We start from the raw sequence: 21398 nt of genomic DNA, 5'->3' as shown, positions 1-21398 counted from the left end.
GAGTTTCTCTTTCCTCTGATTCTGAGGGTGAAGGTGATGGGGCTGTTATGGCGGGGGCCTCCTTATCGGGGTCCCGCTCCTCCCTGGATCTAGTGGGGTCCGAGGTGGAGGCTGAAGTTGAAGGGGTTGATAATTCTCCCCCTGGCTCGCCTGAAGAGCTTGCAATCATGGATGAATTGATTGCTTCCAAACAAACGCTGCGTTTGCAGGATGAAGTGTGTGTCCCCGCTGCCTTGGCGGCTTATGGGACGCAGAGAAAACGCAGGACGCCGCAGGTTTTTCCCTGCAATGATGATTTTCAGCGCGCTGTTAAGGAACAATGGCGCAATCTGCGCAAACCTTTTGCTGTACCAAGTAGGTTCAAGCTGCGTTATCCTTTCTCGCCTTCCACTGATGAAAGGTGGTGTGTGCCACCCCCAGTGGATCACACAATTGCGGTTTTAAACAAATCCACTGCGATTCCTGCAGAGGATTCCCCTGTGTTCCGTGATGCCACGGATAGGAGATTGGAGTCTCTTGCCCGTCATACTTATTCTGTTACGGGTTCTATGCTTAAGGCTCTGTTTGCCTCTCTCATGGCGGCCCAGGCGGTCGCAAGTTGGACGCAGATGCTTAGGCGCGTCCTAGTGGCCGATTCGGCCTCGCCGGCGACCCTGGATATGGTGGATCAAATCCACCAGGGTGTCATGTATCTGTGTGATGCGGACTTGGACCTAGTCTCGTTGGCTGCACGTGTGCACAGCGTGGCGGTGTTGTCTCTCAGCCTGGTTTGGTTGAAATGTTGGTCGGTGGACCAGTCTTCACGTAAGACCTTAGCCAATCTGCCTTATGATGGGTCTCGCCTTTTTGGGGAGTCCTTGGATGTGTTGATTAAGGGGATCACCGGAGGTAAGAGCACTCTCTTGCCCCATTTCCCCAAGGCTAAGGGGGCTTCTGGGAAGAAGCATGCTAATTTTCGGCCCCCTCAGGGGTCCTTTCATGCCTTTCGGTCGCACTACAAGGGCAAACCGTTCAAAGGTCAAGGCTCTCAGAAGAAGCCCTGGTCTGGAAAACAGAAGTCCGGTCAATCCGGATCCGCAGCCCATAACAGTGCGGCCTGAAGGGGCGCCCTCACCCAGTTTTGGGGTGGGGGGACGCTTGCTCGGTTTTCTTCAGCCCTGGTTGGCCCGCGTGTGGGACAGATGGGTTCAGGAGATCGTTCGATCTGGTTACAAGATCGAGTTTCTCTCTCGGCCGGAGAGCAGATTTTTTTTTTCCCTCAAATCTTCAACTGTCTCCAGAGCGTTTACGGGACCTGCACCTGGCGGTGCGGGACCTGAGGGCTCAGGGAGTGGTAGTTCCGGTGCCTCATCGGGACAGATTTTGGGGGTTTTGTTCCAATCTGTTCACCGTGCCCAGAAAGGAGGGCAAGGTTCGTCCAATTCTGGACTTGAAGGCTCTGAACCGCTCTGTGCGGGTTCGCAAGTTCCGCATGGAATCCCTGCGGTCGGTGGTGGCTGCCCTGGTTCCGGGGGAATTCATGGCCTCCATCGATTTGAAGGATGCGTATCTTCACATCCCCATTTTCGAGGGTCACCAGAGGTACCTTCGATTTGCCATTGCGGAGGATCACTACCAGTTCGTGGCGTTGCCTTTTGGTCTTGCCTCGGCTCCGCGGGTCTTCACCAAGGTGCATGCACTGGTTCTGGCTTTATTGAGGGCCCAGGGCATTTCTGTCCTGGGGTATCTGGACGACATTCTGGTTCGGTCTGCGACCAGCCAGGGTCTGGAGAAGGACCTGTCTGTCACGATGCAAACTCTGCAGGAGTTTGGTTGGACGATAAATTTTCCAAAGTCGACACTGAGTCCGTCGGTTCGTCTTCCCTACCTGGGAATGATTCTGGACTCGGTGCAGGCGAAGGTCTTCCTGCCGGAAGACAAACTCAGAACTCTTCAGGAGGAAGTCAGGTCCCTCGGGGACGTTCCGCACTCGTCTCTGCGGACGTGCATGAGATGTCTGGGATTGATGGTCTCGGCCTTCGAGGCGATTCCCTTCGCCCAGTTTCACACGCGGGGTCTCCAAGCGGAGATCCTGTCCATGTGGGACGGGCGACCTCAATCTCTGGATCTTCAAATCTCGTTGAGTCATCGCACCAGAAGAGACCTTCTGTGGTGGCTCCAGTCCCCGATGGTGTCCGGGGGCAAGTCGTTTCGTCCTATCTCGTGGACGGTAATCACCACGGATGCCAGCCTGTCGGGCTGGGGTGGTGTTCTGGGCGTTCTGTCCGCCCAGGGGACTTGGTCAGAGGGGGAGTCCTCCCTTCCGATCAACATTCTGGAATTGCGTGCGATAAATCTCTGTCTTCATCGCTGGACGGACCGGCTGCAGGGCTGCCCGGTTCGGGTGCAGACGGACAATGCCACGGCGGTGGCCTACATCAACCACCAAGGGGGCACCAGGAGTGCCCGAGCGGCTCGAGAAGTGGCCGACATTCTGTCTTGGGCCGAGACTCATGTCCCGGCGATAACGGCGGTTCACATTCCGGGGGTGGAGAACTGGCAGGCGGACTATCTGAGTCGCCAGACCCTGGATCAGGGGGAATGGTCTCTCCACCTGGCTGTATTCCAGATGTTGTGCGCGAAGTGGGGTCTTCCAGATGTGGACCTGTTCGCGTCTCGTCTCAACAACAAGGTGAGAAGGTTCGTGGCAAGGACGCGCGACCCTCGGGCAGACGCGTCGGACGCGTTAGTGGCCCCGTGGCATCAGTACAGGCTGATGTACGCGTTTCCACCGATTCAGTTGCTGTCCAGGTTCCTTCGCAGGTTACACTCGGGCCCAGCACGGTGATTCTTGTGGCACCGGACTGGCCTCGCCGGTCCTGGTACGCAGACCTCGTGAATCTGGCGGTCGATGCCCCATTGCGTCTGCCTCTTCGAGACGATCTCCTGTCTCAAGGACCGATATACCATCCTGCTTTACAGTCGCTGGCTTTGACGGCCTGGCTGTTGAGACCGAGGTCCTGAAGGAGAAGGGTCTCTCCCCAGAGGTCGTTCATACCTTGATCAACGCGAGGAAGTCTTCCTCGGGGAAGGTTTATTACCGTACTTGGAAGGCCTATTTTGCCTGGTGTGAGTCCAGGGGGTTTTCACCCCGCACGTACTCGGTTTCCCGAGTGCTGTCCTTCCTTCAAACGGGTGTCGATCAGCGTTTGGCGCTGGCTACGATAAAGGGTCAGGTGTCTGCGCTGGCCGTTCTGTTTCAACGTCCCGTGGCTTCCAACTCCTTGGTTGGCACTTTTGTTCAGGGAGTGCGGCATCTGGTTCCTCCTAGGAGGGATCCTCTGCCCCCTTGGGACTTGAATCTCGTTCTATCTGTGTTACAACGTGCTCCTTTTGAACAGATCAGGGAGATCTCGTTGTCTATGTTGTCCAAAAAGGTCGCCTTTTTGGTTGCGATCACTTCGGCTCGCAGAGTGTTGGAGCTGGCGGCTTTGTCCTGCAAGTCTCCGTATCTGGTTGTTCATTTGGATAAGGTGGTCTTGCGACCTAATCCTTCTTTTCTTCCGAAGCGAGTTTCGGAATTCCATCTTAATGAGGATATTGTCTTGCCTTCGCTGTGCGCGAAGCCTAAACATCCAAAGGAGGTGAGATTACATTCTTTGGATGTTGTTCGGGCGATAAGGGTTTACCTTAAATCGACTGAGTCTTTTCAAAAGACGGACTCCTTGTTTGTTCTTCCAGAGGGTCCTCGGAAGGGCATGGCGGCGTCGGCCTCTACCCTCGCCAAATGGATCAGGCAGACCATTGAACAGGCCTATGCTTTGCAGGGGAAGGTTCCCCCTGTGCCTGTGGAGGTGCACTCTACTAGATCTCTGAGTACGTCTTGGGCCTGTCGTCGTGGGGCTTCTGTAGCCCAGGTGTGTAAGGCGGCGACCTGGTCGACCGTGCACACTTTCACAAAATTCTACAAAGTAGATGTTCAGGCATCGGCGGATGCTTCCTTTGGCCGCAAGGTTCTTAGTGCGGCAATTCCCTAGGGTCCCTTGTTGGGGACCTCTGGCTGTTGGGATAAGTTTTTTATCCCCTGGGTATTTGTCTTTTCCTGGGTTGTTGCTCCTGTTGAGCACTTGTTTTTCCTGTAGCCCAGCTGGTTTCCTTCCTTTGGTAAGGTTCCTTTCTTTGATGCGGAGACTGCGTTGCCTTTCGGCGCGGATGCGTTTCCCACCCCTCATGTTTGCACTGCTTTGGGACGTCCCCATATGTGACGAATATGAAGAGGCGGTGACTGTCGGAGGACGTAAGAGAAAACTGAATTTTTGTAAAATCTTACCTGTAAAATTCCTTTCTCTGAGTCCTCCGACAGTCGCCGCCCCCGCCCCTCTTTTGGGGTTTGGTTGTATACTCTACTGCTATTCCACTGAAACTGAGATATGGTTGCAGGAAGTAGGAGGGTATTGACTGAGGGAACCACCCCTTGAGGATGGGATATGTTAAAAGCTTTAATGTAAACATATTCTGTTGCCTAGCTACTCCTTCGGAGCAAAGTCTAATACCCCATATGTGACGAATATGAAGAGGTGGCGACTGTCGGAGGACTCAGAGAAAGGAATTTTACAGGTAAGATTTTACAAAAATTCAGTTTTTTAAAACTATCGTTTTTAAAGGAGCAGTGATTTTATTGATGCTTGAAGTGAAACAATAAAAATTAAAATTGCCATTAAATATTGTGCCTTGGGGTCCCCTTTAGTGTGCCTGTAAAATGGCGCATCTGTACAATGTATGGAGCCTGCTTTGCCGCAATACTGATATTTCTAAAGGAAAAAATGTAATTTAAATTTGCTCGCGGCTGTAATGTATTGCTGCCTACTGGCAATACAGATAAAAAAAATGAAAAAAATGGTGTAGGGTCCCCCATCCATACCAGGCCATCTGGTCTGGTATGGATTTTAAGGGGAACCCCACAAAAAATGTAAAAACAAAACTTGTGGGGTCCCCCCCAAAATCCATATCAGACCCTTAACCGAGCATGCAGCCTGGCAGGTCAAAAAAGAGGGGGGACGAGCAAGCGCCTGAACCAGACCAGGCCACATGCCCTCAACATGGGGGGGGGGGGTGGGTGCTTTGGGGCACTGCCATGTTGATGGGGACAAGGGCCTCTTCCCAACAACCCTGGGCTGTGGTTGTCCTGGTCTGCAGGTGAGGGTTTATCGGAATCTGGAACATCCCCACATCGCGCCCCCCCCATGTGAATGGGTATCAGGTACATGGTACCCCTACCCATTCACCAAAAAAGTAGAAATATTGGTCAGCGTGACATGGCACTGCTCCCGGACCATAAGTGCCAGGGACACCAAGTTTGGGGAGCACCAAGAGGGGACTCAGGACTACAACATATCCCTACATTTTAAAAGTGGGGTATACCTGTACACTACACTAAACTGTCTGAACACACTATCCACTAACTACCTGCCTAATTTCTATTGTCACACACTATACACGGCTGCTGTGTAAGCCGCAGCCTTATATAGTGTGGGGCGTGGACTTAGCCCCTGAGCCATGATTGGCTAAAGACACCCTGCCTTAGGCCAATCATGGCTCTGACAGGACATTGTGCTGTGATTGGCCAAAGCATACAGGTCAGGTGCATACTTTGGCCAGTCATCAGCAATCATTTCACTGTGCATCATGGAGCGCTCATCGGAGGGCGAACTTCCCGCCGAGCGCTTCATTTTTTCACGTGCTTGGCAAATACACAAACAGCTGATCTCATGTTTTCCCGTGTTGTAATTCCTGAACCAGTAGTGCTGGCCTTACCCCACCTATTATAGCCAGGCTGTAACCAGATTTTATTTTAGTAAAGTCTACTGTTCTTTGCATGGGTGTCTTCTAAATTTCCTACTGGTTATATGATGCAAATCCAGGTCAGCATTCTGGAGGAGGTTGTAGAAATTTTAACGTATCTGTGGCTGCTTATGTTTATATATTTTTCTTACAATTTTATGCTGTCTTCATGAACATCAATATATCTGGCTTGGGTAATAGTCATGTGCCAGCGACTCCATCTTTCTGATGTAGCCTTATTGCAAGTAGATTCATAGTGTATGGTTAGTTTTTAGGTAATTTTGTGTATTTTTCCAAGATGACAAAGTAATATGTGTTTTTTTTTTCCTACAGAAAATTGATGGGTGCAACAAAATGACATGCACTGGGTGTAAACAGTACTTCTGCTGGCTGTGTAAGAACATGTTGTCCAGAGGAAGTCCATACGACCACTTTAATGACCCTTCTTCAGGCTGTTTTAATCTGTATGTATATGTCTTCATTTTAAGTTGTTTGTGAATAGTATACATTGCTACCATATTTTGCCCTACCATGTCTAAATGTTATCTGCACACCAGACTAAAAGAGGAATTGAACTCTAGAAGCTGTGCCTGAAAAAGGAAAGGCAAAGGGCTAGTCCCTAGTATTGTCTTTCTCCCTACAAGTGATCTTTCTCCATTACCAAATTACATGTCTTGTTCTGTACAAGTGGGGCTGCCATTATGGCAGAGACAGGGCTTTGCTTCCTCTAGTTAGAGCCTCAAGCAAGCACAACAGTGAGCAGCACAGTAGTGACATCACCAGATCTCACTCTATATTTTGTGAAACCTGCAGTCAAAGATAGCAGCACATTAATATCACACTGTAGATATACTGCTATGAGGCTGTGAACCCAGAATTGCCTAGGCACCCTTATATACCAGGGAGTGCACTGTTCTTTTTTCTAGAAGATGTATGGACAAAAGGGACATTTTTTCAGGGTACTGCTTAGATACCATTAACATTTCTAAAAAAAAATCCCCTAACCATAGCAAAACTTATGCCTCGTACACACGCAACAATTATCGGCCGTCTTTTGTCCAGTGTTGTTGTGTTGGTTGAAATGTGCTGTAGACTGCACACAAATTTTCTCGGCCAACAAAAACCAACTTCAGAAGTGATGTCATGTGCTGGTTTACTTACTGTGTGTTTTTTCTTCTCTGAGCATGCCCAGTCTTGCTCATCAGATTTTTGTCTGCCGAAATCTGTACTGACTGACGGAAAATCGGCCGGTCTGTTGACGGCCAATAAAAATTTTATAGCCTGCACACCAGATTTTGTTCGGCCGAAAAGTCGAAGTCAGTAGTCGAAAGCATCATACTAACAAGCCGAAAATCGGCCGATCGGATGTTGGCCGAAAATTCACGGCCAACTATCGATGTGTGTGTACGAGGCTTTAGTTTCTCAGCTCGGTTTTACTTTAAAACAGGGGTCTCCAAACTATGGCCCTTCAGTTTTTCAGGAACTACAGCTCCCATCATGACTAGTCATGTCTGTGAATGTCAGAGCTTGAAAATGCCTCTATGGGGCTCATGTAGCTCCGCAACCGCTGCAGGGCCATAGTTTGGAGATCTCCGCTTTAAAGTGTGTCTAAAGCCCAAACTATTTGTCTTCCTACCCAATATAACCAGAGACAGAAAGTCATTGAAATCCAAAATGTTATGGTTGTCGCTGGAAAAAGTAGGGGGTAAAATGTTATGGTTGTCCAATGGGAGATTTTTTATAGGAGGTACTAATCTTAATTTGCAGTGATTTCCTCTTACTGCTTGTGTCTCTGGGAAGGAATAACCTCAAGGGGATACAGAGGGAAACAAAAAAATCTGGCAGTGGATTTAGCTGTTAGACTAGAGACACACATTTTAACTAATTTTCTGCCAGAGCCTCCTTTTGCCCATTTTGGGCTTGAAGATTAGGTAACCCCCCAAACAGTATATATTTTTTGAAACTAGAGATCGTGTAGAAAATAAAATGGTGGCAGCTTACATTTTTTATGCCATAATTTGACTACTGTTTATCGAAACAGTTTTTCTCTTACGTCCTCTGACAGTCGCCACCCACTCATACAGTCTGCACTTCTGGGTATTGGTCTTATCCACAGGAGTAAGCTAGGCATAAGATTTTGTTAAAAAACATTCGCAAAACCTTTGTATAGACACACCTACAGGAGGCTGTCCCTCTGATCCAATACCCCCAGCTAGCAGCATTCCCAAATCAGTTTGTCTTTGCTTAGCATAGGAGCAGGCTGGCTTTTCCCTGGCTGGGGCTGCAGTCTCAGCCTTTTTATTTCTTATTATTTTTTCTCTCTGAGAAAGTGATTTTTCTTTACAATATTAGCTTTTTATTTGTTCCTCCCTTTGAGAACATCCGGGAGATTCCTCTGCCGGTGCTGTCACTGAAAGTTGACTTTCTGGTGGCGATCACATCTGCTCGCAGAGATCCATGAACCCCAAAAGAGGGGTGGGGGCTTCATGGATCTCTATACTGCTTGCTACCAAACTGATTTGGGAATGCTGCTAGCTGGGGGTATTAGACCAGAGGGACAGCCCCCTGTAGGTGTGTCTATACAAAGGTTTTGTGAATGTTTTCTAACAAAATCTTATGCCTAGCTTACTCCTGTGGATAAGACCAATACCCAGAAGTGCAGACTGTCAGAGGACTCAGAGAAAAGAACTTTACGGTAAGTTCTTACAAAAAATTCTATTTTTCACTAAGGAGTACATTTAAGATTTTAGTGCACACAAATACAATATAATACCTCGTTTCTTGGTAATATAAAAAAGATGAGTTTGCGTCAAGTAAATAGATACCAAATATGTCAAGCCTCAAAATTGCATGAAAGTAGAACACTATGGTACATAGGCAAGGCTTTAAAAGCTTTTACAGCTCATCCATTGATTGCTGGCCCTAGAATTATTGCTCTATTTAATATGCTTGAAACATTGCCGTTTTATAGCGCTTGTGCACCCAAATTACTCATTTGTGCTCATATGTGCGTGAGGTTATTTTTTTATTTTATTAATTGATCCGCTTCTTCCCTGGCCAAAGCAGCTGAGATTTGGTAGCGCTGTACCTGGAAGTGCTCAGGGGTGAACACTTCCAGGTTAATACTTCAAATAAGAAGTCAACAAACTAATGATTTCTTATCTCCCACTGCTTTCAACCCTGACACACCCCATGACGTTCCTGGCACCCAGGAGGGACAGGTGAGCTCGGGGACATGACTGGGGGAGAATGGGGATGTCAGACAGCAGGAGTTACTCTGAAATGAATGGAGACTATTTTGACTCGTAATTGAATGCGCAACACTCTGAAACTCGTGCTGTACTGAGGAACCATTCTGCAAGAAGCTCTTGATCCACATGGACTTTGAGAATCTTTTCGAACCAGCTCTTGAAAATATTATCAAGGATGCCTATTCTGGCAAGAGCACCCATCTTCCTAAGCGGAAGAAGCCAAATGAATGCTAAATGTCCCTTTTTGATTTTCTACTCTCTTGACCTGTTCGCCGAGACCATCCCAGCTCAGCCCTTCTGCCCATGCACAAAGTCTGGAAATCAAAGTCTGCCAAATCTTAAAACAGGCCTTCCTCTGCTTGAAGGTGGTTTCCCACTTTCCAGAGTGGGGGGGGGGGGGCTTTGTGGGTTCTTGGACAACTTGCATTTCAGATGTTTGGGTGCAGGAGGTAATCATCCGGTACTACAAACTAGAGTTTCTGTCCCTGCCTTCTGTTGAGTTTCTTACTATCAAGTCTTCTCAGGTCTTCTGCATCAAGGTTTCATTTCCTTGGTTACTTTAGTTCCTTCCTTATGGTTTAGGGTTTTTAATCCAACCTGTTCACTACTTCTAAACCCAGAGGGGGCATTCATACCACCTTGGAGTTCAAGGTTGTAAATGTCTTCATTTACATCCAAAAATTCTGATTGGAATCCACCAGATATGTCAGGACCTACCGTCACCAGGGAGACTTTCTGGTTTCTGTGTACATTAAAGATGCTTACCTTTATGATCTCATCTTTCTATTAGCGATTCCTACTTTCTCTTACGTCCTCCAACAGTCGCCGCCCACACACAAGTCTTCACCAATGGGTATTGACCGCAGGAGTAGCTAGGCACAAGATTTGTTAATAACAAAAGCTTTTAGCATAGACACACCCCTAGAGGCTGTCCCCTTAGTCAATACCTCCCTGCACCAGCATTCCCAACTCAGTTTGATCTTGCCTAGCTTAGGAGTAGCAGGCTTTCCTGTGCTGGGGCTTCAGTCTCAGCCTTCTACCCTTTTTTGATTTTATTTCAAGTATTTTTCTTTTCTTTACTAGCTGTTATTTTGTCAGCTTTAGTTTAGGGATCTTCGGATGAAGATGATCATGCGGAGCTGGGTCTCGGACTGGCCGCCCTGCATCCCAGGGCTGAGGGCCAGATGGATCCCCAGCCTGCCATCGAGCGTTCAGCTACGGTTCGCCCTGGCGCCATGAACGACCCATCCCTGTTCGCTGCAGGGATGCTGCCTGTGAGGTGGCTACCTCACTGGACGCCATTCTGCGGTCTCGTGCTGCAGTCCACAGCGTCCTGGCTGCGGCACTCCCTGTCACCCTGATAGCGGTTTGTCGCTGGAGACGGCTCCCCACGCCATCCGGTACGGTAAGCACCTTCTGTGTGGGGACCATCTGTGTGGGTTTCAGTCTGTGGCTGTGTGTACCCCCATGTCTGGGTAAATTGCGGGCTCCCTGTCAGTCTCCCTGTATGGGTTTGCATGCCTTGTGGGCTGCGAGGGGGGGGGCCCTCCCGCTCTGCTGTGAGTTCTATCTGGGGCAGATTGGGTGCAGACATGCTTGTGCGGCGTCCGCTGTTGCGGTCCGCCATTTTTTTGCAGAAATACTATGGACGGCCCTGTCCCTGTACAGCGCTGTGTTTTGGCGCCAATCGCTGCCATTTTGGCGGGCCGCGCTCGTTCGAGCACATGTCGGCGCCATTTTCTTGTAGCCTCTATCCCTCAGCCGAGCGGCTATTTTTGCGGAGCCTTCATAGGCTATATAAGTCAGCCGGTTATTGCATCACTTCCTCTTTCTCTGGAACAGCGATCGGTGGCAGCAGCCTGTTTGTGCTCTCTCCAGGTTTTTCCTTCATTGTCCTGTCATTCCTTGTTCAGTGTTCTCTATCCCTGCAGGATCGGTGCATACAGTAGTGTACGGTGGGCTGCGCTCGCCGTGGTGTTAAAGGGCCAGTACCTTTTTTTCCTTTCATTGCTGTGGGCATGGATTCTCAAGATAGCAAGTTTCCCCCCGCCCTGGTGGGGGACCAGGGGGCTGCTGCACCCCCCAAAGGGGGCTGATCTGGCCACCGTAGTGGCGTCATTAGTTTCTCAGGTGCATATGCTGATGGCTGAACGATCCGCAAAAAGGGCCAGGTTATCCATTTCCTCTGATTCAGAGGGCGATGTGGCTGGCGTGCCCTTCTCAGGGTCTCGCTCATCTCTGGACCTTATGGGGTCTGAGGGGGAGGCGGAGGTGGAAGGGGTTGATGTTTCTCCCCCTGGCTCGCCTGAAGAGCTTGCACTCATGGATGAGCTGATTGCCTCCATTAAAGATACGTTGCACCTGGAGGATGAGCCCACTCCTCCTGCTAGGGTGTCCTCCTTTGGGACGCAAAGGACCCGCAAATCAGCGCAGGTTTTTCCCTGCCCTGCAGAATTTCATCATACTGTTAATGAGCAGTGGCGCAATTTAAGGAAGCCCTTTACAGTGCCGAATAAGTTTAAACTGCTTTATCCTTTTGCGCCATCCACTGACGAGCGTTGGTGTGTGGCGCCTCAGGTGGATCACGCGGTAGCCGTTTTAAACAAAGCTACTGCGGTTCCTTCTGAGGATACCCCGGTTTTCCGGGACCCTACGGACAGGAGGTTAGAGTCTCTTGCCCGTCATGCCTATATGGTTGCTGGTTCTATGCTAAAACCTATTTTTGCTTCGGTTATGGCGGCCCAGGCGGATGCCGATTGGACGAAGGTGCTCAGGCGCACTCTGGTGGCTGATTCGGCTCCGCCTACCACATTGGCTATGGTGGATCAAATCCATCAAGGAGTCATGTACTTGTGTGATGCGGACTTGAATTTAGTTCCTTTGGCTGCACGCCTGTCTAGTGTGGCAGTGCTCAACCGTCGCCTGATATGGCTGAAAAGTTGGTCGGTCGACCAATCTTCTCGCAAGACGTTGGCGGATTTTCCCTACGTGGGATCTCGCCTTTTTGGCGAGGCTTTGGATACTCTGATCAAAGGAGTTACGGGGGGCAAGAGTACTCTCTTACCCCAGAATCCCAAGCACAAATCTTTCCGTGGCAAACGGAACTCCTCGTTTAGGCCCTCTCAGGGGTCTTTTCGGTCGCCCCAGAAGAGGCCGTGGGCGGGTAAGCAAAAATCCGGCCAGTCCGGTTCGACAACCCACACCAATTCCGCCTGAAGGGGCGCCCTCACCCGTTTCTGGGGTGGGGGGACGTCTGCGCGGCTTCCTCCAGCCTTGGCTGCTCCACATTCAGGACAGATGGGTTCAGGAAATCGTTCGATCTGGTTACAAGATCGAATTTCTCTCTCGGCCGGCGGGCAGATTTTTTCCCTCAAATCTACAGCTGTCTCCGGAGCGCTTGCAGGATCTGCACCTGGCGGTGCGGGCCCAAGGAGTAGTGGTTCCGGTGCCTCATCGGGACAGATTTCGGGGGTTTTACTCCAATCTGTTCACTGCCCAGAAAGGAGGGCAAGGTGCGTCCGATTCTGGACTTGAAAGCTCTGAACCGCTTTGTGCGGGTTCGTAAGTTCCGCATGGAATCCCTGCGCTCAGTGGTGGCTGCCCTGAGTCCGGGGGAGTTCATGGCCTCCACCGATCTGAAGGATGCGTACCTACACATCCCCATCTTCGAGGGTCATCAGAGATACCTTCGATTCGCCATTGCGGAGGATCACTACCAATTCGTGGCGTTACCTTTCGGTCTCGCTTCGGCTCCGCGGGTTTTTACCAAGGTGCTGGCGCCGGTCCTGTTACGGGCACAGGGCATTGCCGTCTTGGGGTATCTAGACGATCTCCTGATACGGTCAAATGCCAGCCAGAGCCTGGTGACCGACCTGTCCACCACGGTGCAGACGCTACAGGAGTTCGGTTGGACCATAAACATTCCGAAGTCAACTCTGTGTCCTTCGGTTCGCCTTCCCTATCTGGGGATGATTCTGGACTCTGTTCAGGCGAGGGTTTTCCTACCGGAGGACAAGCTCCGGACGCTTCAGGACGAGGTCAGGTCCCTCAGGGACTGCCAAAGCTCGTCCCTCCGGACATGCATGAGATGTCTGGGGTTGATGGTCTCAGCCTTCGAGGCGATCCCCTTTGCCCAGTTTCACACGCGGGGTCTCCAGGCGGAAAATCTTGCCAAGTGGGACGGGCGTCCGCAGTCCTTGGATCTGCGGATCTCGTTGAGTCACCGCACCAGAAGGAGTCTTCTGTGGCTCCAGTCCCCGACAGTGTCGGGGGGCAAGTCTTTCCGTCCGTTGTTGTGGACGGTGGTCACCACGGATGCCAGCCTGTCGGGCTGGGGTGGTGTCCTGGGCGTTCTGTCCGCCCAGGGAACTTGGTCGGAGGAGGAGTCCTCCCTCCCGATCAACATTCTGGAGTTGCGAGCGATAAAGCTTTGCCTGCTGCATTGATCGGAACGGCTTCTGGGCCGTCCGGTTCGGGTTCAGACGGACAATGCCACCGCGGTGGCCTACATCAACCATCAAGGGGGCACCAGGAGTGCCCGAGCGGCTCAGGAAGTGGCCGACATTCTGTCTTGGGCCGAGACGCACGTCCCGGCGATAACGGCTGTTCACATTCCGGGGGTGGAGAACTGGCAGGCGGATTATCTGAGTCGCCAGACCCTGGATCAGGGGGAATGGTCCCTTCACCCGGATGTCTTCCAGATGTTGTGCGCGAAGTGGGGTTCCCCAGATGTGGACCTGTTCGCGTCTCGTCTAAACAACAAGGTGGAAAGGTTCCGTGGCAAGAACGCGCGATCCTCGGGCGGACGCCTCGGACGCGTTGGTGGCGCCCTGGCATCAGTATCGTCTGATGTATGCCTTTCCACCGATTCAGCTGCTGTCCAGGCTCCTTCGCAGTTTAGCCTCGGAACCGCATACGGTGATTCTGGTGGCACCGAACTGGCCTCGCCGGTCTTGGTACGCAGACCTCGTCAATCTAGCAGTCGAAGCTCCGTGGCGCCTGCCGCTTCGGGAAGACCTTCTGTCTCAAGGGCCGATATTCCATCCTGCTTTACAGTCGCTGGCTTTAATGGCCTGGCTGTTGAAAGCCAGGTCCTAAAGGATAGAGGTCTCTCCCCTGAGGTCATTCCCACTTTGATCAAGGCTAGAAAAGCCTCTTCGGGGAAGATTTACTACCGTACTTGGAAAGCATACTTTGACTGGTGTGAGTCCAGGGGGTATTCTCCTCGCTCATACTCGGTGTCGAGAGTGTTGGCTTTCCTCCAAACTGGAGTGGACCAGCGTTTGGCGCTGGCCACGATTAAGGGCCAGATTTCTGCGCTGGCTGTTCTTTTTCAGCACCCTGTGGCGTCAAATTCCTTGATTCGCACCTTCGTTCAGGGGGTGTGACATTTGGCCCCTCCTAGGAGGGAGCCTTTGCCTCCATGGGACTTGAACCTAGTTCTGTCCATGTTACAACAGGCTCCCTTTGAAAAGATCAGGGAGATCTCGTTGCCTCTGTTGTCCAAAAAGGTGGCTTTTTTGGTGGCGATCACTTCGGCTCGCAGGGTGTCGGAGCTGGCGGCTTTGTCCTGCAGCTCTCCCTACCTGGTGATTCACAAGGATAAGGTGGTCTTGCGACCTGTTCCGTCCTTTCTTCCGAAAGTGGTCTTCCGAAGTGGATTTTCACCTCAATGAAGACATTGTCTTGCCTTCGCTCTGCGCGAAACCGAAGCATCCGAAGGAGGTTGCCTTGCATTCCTTGGATGTTGTCCGGGCGATCAGGGTTAACCTGTCGTCCACTAAGTCTTTTCGCAAGTCGGACTCCCTCTTTGTCCTTCCTGAGGGTCCTCGGAAGGGCATGGCGGCGTCGGCTGCGACCATCGCCAAATGGATTCGACAAACCATTGTGCAAGCCTATGCCTTGAAGGAGAGGGTTCCACCCTTCCCTGTGAAAGCGCACTCTACCAGGTCTTTGAGTACGTCTTGGGCTTACCGGCATCAGGCTTCTGTGGCCCAGGTGTGTAAGGCGGCGACTTGGTCGGACCGTTCACACCTTCTCCAAGTTTTATAAGGTGGATGTTCAGGCATCGGCCGATGCCTCCTTTGGCCGTAAAGTTCTAAGTGCGGCAGTGCCTTAGGGACCCTTGTTTTTGGGTCCTTGGCTGTTGGGGTGTTTTGCCCCTGGGTTACTTGTTTTCCTGGGTTGTTGCTCTTGTTGAGCACGTTTTTCCTGTTGCCCGGGTGGTTCTCTTACTATGGTAAGGTTCCTTTCTCTGATGTGGGTACTGCGTTGCTTGATATGCGGCTGCGTCTCCCACCCCTCATGTCTACCCCTCTTTGGGACATCCCATTGGTGAAGACTTGTGTGTGGGCGGCGACTGTCGGAGGACGTAAGAGAAAACTGAATTTTTGTAAAATCTTACCGTAAAATTCCTTTCTCTGAGTCCTCCGACAGTCGCCGCCCCCCGCCCCTCTTTTGGGGTTTTTGTGTACTCTTACTGCTATGCTACCAAACTGAGTTGGGAATGCTGGTGCAGGGAGGTATTGACTAAGGGGACAGCCTCTAGGGGTGTGTCTATGCTAAAAGCTTTTGTTATTAACAAATCTTGTGCCTAGCTACTCCTGCGGAGCAAAGGTCAATACCCATTGTTGAAGACTTGTGTGTGGGCGGCGACTGTCGGAGGACTCAGAGAAAGGAATTTTACGGTAAGATTTTACAAAATTCAGTTTTTTGCTTTTTGTACCCTTACACTACAAGTTTGTGGCCTTGCCTTTTGATCTTTTGTCTGCACCTGGAGTATACACCAAGAGGCTGGCCCCCCAGTATTAGCCCTACAGTGCTCTGTTGGTATTCCTCTTATAGGATACTTAGACGACCTGTTGAGGGAACAGTCGGTGAAAGCTCTGTTGTTCAACATTTCTCTGACTGTAGATGTTAACAGTGGTTCAGGCGGCCCTGAAGCTGCAGAAATCATTGCTGGAACTGACTTATCACTTTGAGTATCTGTTTCTAGACCTGACCATATTTCAAACCAGAAAGTTCCTTCTCCAAGGAAAACTTGAGTCTCTCCTGTCTCTAACTCTTCAACCTCAACTCTCAACCTCTTCAGTCTAGAAGCTGTCTGACTCTCTGCTTTTGCATTGGTTCTTGGGCCTGATGGGAACCTCCTTCAAGTCCGTTTCCTTTGCCTAGTTCCTCACCATATATCTGCAACACAGAATTCTGACTTTGTGAGACAAGTCTTGGGCTATGGCAAGGACATCCCTGGCTGGGTGGCGCAGATATCCAATTCTGAAGTTGTGAAAGTTCTACCTTCCTGTTTTTTGGAAGATCCTCCCAATGGACACCGGCCTATTGTGCTGGAGAGGAGTCCTGAAATAACAGAGAAATCTTGTCTCCTGATAAACATCCTGGAGAATTGGGCAATTTTGGCTTTCTCTGCAGCATTGTACCATCCCAATGGAGGGTCATCTAAACCTAATTCAGTCATACAGAACCATGGCGGTGGGGAACATCAAAGATCAGGGAGAAACCAGAGTAATTGCTGTAGAAAGAGAGGTAGTTCTGATCTTTTGTTATCAGTATTTCACGTTCCAACCTTGTCAGCCATGTAAATTCCAGAGGCAGACCGTTGGCAAGTAGATTTCCTCAACTGGACCCGGATGAGTGGTGAGGGATGCCAGATGTGGACCTCCTGGCCTTTAGGCTCAACAACAAACTGGATAGGTTTGTATCCAGGCACAGGGATCCTCTAGCACAGTGGTTCTCAACTCCTGTCCTCAGGACCCACTAATAGGCCAGGTTTGCAAGATAACTAAAATACATCACAGGTGATCTCATTTGCTGCTCAGTGATTGCAGTATTCTAGTCTGCATCTGCCCAAGGTACCTAAAATCTGGCCTGTTAGTGGGTCCTGAGGACAGGAGTTGAGAACCACTGCTCTAGCAGAAGCAGTAAATGCTCTAGTGTCTCCATGAGATCAGAACAATCATGATCTATACATTTTCTCCTTTAAAACTTCTTCCTCAGCTGCCCTGTAAAATCAAGATGGAGGGCATTTTGATGATCCTTATTGTTCCAGATTGGCTCAAGCTGAGAGGGTAAGACTTCTGGAAGACTCTGTGGATACTGGCATATTATCGGGATCTTCTGTGTCTAGGGCTGATACTTGGTGGTTGACTGTAATTGTGTTGCTGTTAAAGGCCCAGGTTCTGAGGGGCAGTGACATCTCTAAATTTGTGATTCCTACAATGCCGAATGCTAGGAAGCCTACTTATAACAAGGTCTGTTATTGATGTGGTAGGCATACATCACCTAGTGTAAGTCACAGGGCTCCCACCCCAGGAGTTTCTCTGGTGGACAAATCATCTCCTTCCAGCTGGGTCTGGACCATTGTTTGACTCTCAGGACATTCAAAGGTCTGGTTTCAACTCCTTGATTAAGATTTCTACCAGTGGGCTGCCATGGAGTTCTCATCATCTGTTCCCCAATGACTTCATGATACCTGAATCTGGTTTTCTCAGAAACCCGTTTGAAGCCATTAGAGATGCTCTTCTCTCCGCTCTCACGTACACCTCTGTTTTTCTTCCAGCCAGCATTTCTACACGGCGAGTGAGCTGGTGGCTTTATCCTGCTAAGAATTATATGTTTTTGCAAAAGGACAAGTTGGTGTTGAGGACAGAACTTCCTTATTGCCTTAGATAGCTTCAACCTTTCATTTCAACCAAGATACTATTCTTCTGTCTTTCTGTCCTTCATGAACAGGCAATATCCCTCCATTGTTTGGATGTGTTTTGGGCATGGCAAGTCTATCTCTCAACCACTGCTTCTTTAAGAAAGACCGATTCCCTTTTGGTCATATGGACCCCCAAGAGGGTGCAGCAGTTTTTTATTCAACCATTTTTAGGGGGCTCAGACAAACCATCATTCAAGCTTATGGTCTCAAGGATAAGGTTCCATCCTTTCCTGTCTAGGCGCACTCTACTAGAGCTGTGCAGCCAACTATCTCCCAGATTTGCAAGGCTGCCACCCGGTCTTCTGTTTGCATGTTCTACCAAGTGGCTGTTTTGGCTACATCTGATGCCACTTCAAGTTCTTTAGGCAGCTTTTTAGGCTGCAGGCAGTCACCAGTTTTCTTCTTGGGCCTGTTAGGGTTTGTTTATATGAGCAATATTCTCTGAAAAGCGATCTGCAGTGGATCAATTTTCAGGTAGGTTTAGGAGCAATGACTGTCAAGCAATCAGGCAGGAATACTGCTTCCTCTCGTATGCCTGTTTTTAAAAAAAGATTTTGCAGCCTAACGGGCATTTTGAATGGGAATATAGTGCCTCTGTTTGCCTCACAATTGCGGCGTGGTCCCATTCAATTGAATAGGTCACATTTGGCGGTTATATTGCTGCCAAACACAACCTGCTGTATAAATGTTGCCACAGTTTAGCTGATGACCATGTTAACCTGTGGCTGAACAGTACGGAGGCAGTAAAACAGTGGCTCAACTACCTATTTTTACTTTCCCCAGGCACCGCCCATGTAAAAAAGACCTCACCATTTCTTTGCTGTGTTTCCCACTCCTCATTTGGACTGCTTTTTCATGTCCCAAATGTTAAGGACTTCCTGTGTCCCTCAATGGACAAGAAAGCACAAAATAATTTTTCTACTTACCATTAAATTCCTTATCTCCAAGACCATTGGGAGACACATGTCCCACCACTACAAACCTAATGCATGCTGGTAGTTGGGCTGATCTACAGTTTGCTAGTGTCCCTCTTTGGCAGCTGTATATTCCAAAGGTTAAACACTTTGTCCCTCAATAGACTCCAAGAAAATAATTTTAAGTATAAAAATCCATTTTCTTAAACCTACATCTCAGGAAACAGAGGAGTTATATTTGACTATGTGGGCTATGCTGCCAACTTCAAGTGAAACAAAGGCAAGAATATCTGCTTCGGCATAACACCTCAAAAGCTCATCTAAGCCTCATTTTTTAGCTGGTGTCTGTAGGTAAGGATCTTTCTGAAGATCTCTCTTGTGGACTCTGTTCTTATGATTTCTAGCTTGTTCCTCACACCCCTTCTAGCAGAGATAGGCTTTATCTAGGTCAGTTGCTACTGGCAGCTGGCCAAAAGGAACTGGACTCCACATACAAGAGCGGGGACAGTGTGGGTTGGCTCTTCATCCTGTGGGCAGAGATCTTCAGTGTACAGTGTATCTAGTGACCTTGCTGGCAGATGGCTATGCAAGCCTAGGCTAGTGATCTCTCTGAAGGGAAGTGGAGTCCCAAAAGGCCATGCGCCTCCATGATGGCAGAAGACTGGGCGTGATCAGTGCCTCTGCTTATAGTGGAACAATGTGTGAGTTCCTTGGACCATGTTTCCTTGTATTGAGGCATTTCCAGACAGTTTTAAAGGATTGACATATTGCAGTAGTGGAGTGCAAAATGGGCAGTCCAGGGCAGTGCACATGCACAGTTATGTCCCATTTTGAGTGAAAATGTTGCATTTGGGGAAATTGCTCAGAATGAGGAAGAGGTGGAAGCTGTGGAAGATATGTAAACATAAAATGGTCATACTGGCGCAATGAAGAGAGGGGCTAGTCCTTATAGGTGGTGAAATGGGAATGGAAGGATTGGTAAGTTCAATAAAGGTTCAGATATAATCCATCAAAGAATAAAAATGAATCGTTCAAGGTTGATTGGAGATGATGTTCGTGTGCTGGCTCTTTAAGACAGCTGCTCAGTGTGCAAACAAGAAGGGGCTTGTGGCTAACCGGGGAGGAAACACAAGCTCCATCTGAGTTTAGGGGATTGTATGGTTGGGTTTTCAATACTGTTTTTTTTTTTTTTTTTTGGTTGAACCGGATGGGCTTGTGTCTTTTACCTGACTAACTTTGTAACTGTGTAGCACATCAAGTATTTATTTGGGCAAAAGTATACATGTACTCACACTTAAATAAGAAACAAAGCTTGTGGCGTTATGTATCAATTTTCCCCTGCAGGGATGGATGACTCAGGATGGCCCCGGCAGCTGAGCAGGATACGGCTGATGGATGTCAGCCCTTCCGTAGTATGGCAAGGAGTCCATGTCGCTTCTCGTGTCATCCGCTTTTGGGTGCAGGGGAGTTGCCAAGGCGACGCGTTTACGCAGCATGCGCTTCTTCTTCAGGCCTAACAATGCCATGTCTGTTGTGGGCTTGAATAGGACTGGAGCAGTGTCCCCTGGGTCCTAACTATCAAAGCTGGCAATGATCGTTTCAGTGAAGAACTGGACTGTCCAAATAACAGTTATGCAGTAAAATTAAAAACATATATAGAGAGATGTGAAGACATGCCAAACGAAATGTGGAAAATATAAAATTATTTGTAAGGTTATTTTTAAGGAAATATTGGAAGGATATTAAATATATATATATATACAACTGCAAGAAAAAGTATGTGAACCCTTTGGAATGATATGGATTTCTGCACAAATTTGTCATAAAATGTGATCTGATCATCATCTAAGTCACAGCAATAGACAATCACAGTCTGCTTAAACTAATAACACACAAAGAATGAAATGTTGCCATGTTTTTATTGAACACACCATGTAAACATTCATAGTGCAGGTGGAAAAAGTATGCAAACCTTTGGATTTAATAACTGGTTGAACCTCCTTTGGCAGCAATAACTTCAACCAAACGTTTCCTGTAGTTGCAGATCAGACGTGCACAACGGTCAGGAGTAATTCTTGACCATTCCTCTTTACAGAACTGTTTCAGTTCAGCAATATTCTTGGGATGTCTGGTGTGAATCACTTTCTTGAGGTCATGCCACAGCATCTAAATCGGGTTGAGGTCAGGACTTTGCCTGGGCCACTTCAGAAGGCGTATTTGCTTCTGTTTAAGCCATTCTGTTGTTTATTTACTTCTATGCTTTGGGTCATTGTCCTGTTGCAACACCCATCTTCTGTTGAGCTTCAGCTGGTAGAGAGATGGCCTTAAGTTCTCCTGCAAAATGTCTTGATAAACTTGGGAATTCATTTTTTCTTCGATGATAGCAATCCGCCCAGGCCCTGACGCAGCAAAGCAGCCCCAAACCATGATGCCCCCTAAACCATACTTCACAGTTGGGATGAGGTTTTGATGTTGGTGTGCTGTGCCTCTTTTTGCCACACATAGTGTTGTGTGTTTCTTCCAAACAACTCAACTTTGGTTTCATCTGTCCACAGAATATTTTGCCAGTACTGCTGTGGAACATCCAGGTGCTCTTCTGCAAACTGTAAACGTGCAGCAATGTTTTGTTTAGACAGCAGTGGCTTCCTCTGTGGTATCCTCCCATGAAATCCATTCTTGTTTAGTGTTTTACGTATT

The 21398-nt window shown here is 49.0% G+C and overlaps 1 protein-coding gene across 1 annotated transcript in view; it reads left to right on the top strand.

The window, feature by feature from the left end:
- Positions 1-21398, top strand: part of RNF14 (ring finger protein 14) — a 101089-nt gene that overhangs the window by 77237 nt on the left and 2454 nt on the right. Inside the window, exon 6 of the mRNA XM_082256856.1 lies at positions 6154-6284. Within this exon, the coding sequence (XP_082112982.1) occupies positions 6154-6284 (131 nt within the window). The remainder of the gene's footprint in view (positions 1-6153; positions 6285-21398) is intronic.

Source organism: Pelophylax lessonae (genome assembly GCF_965119305.1).
Source record: "Pelophylax lessonae genome assembly, chromosome: 4".
Lineage (NCBI taxonomy): Eukaryota > Metazoa > Chordata > Amphibia > Anura > Ranidae > Pelophylax > Pelophylax lessonae.
This window is presented reverse-complemented; position numbering and strand designations above follow the sequence as displayed.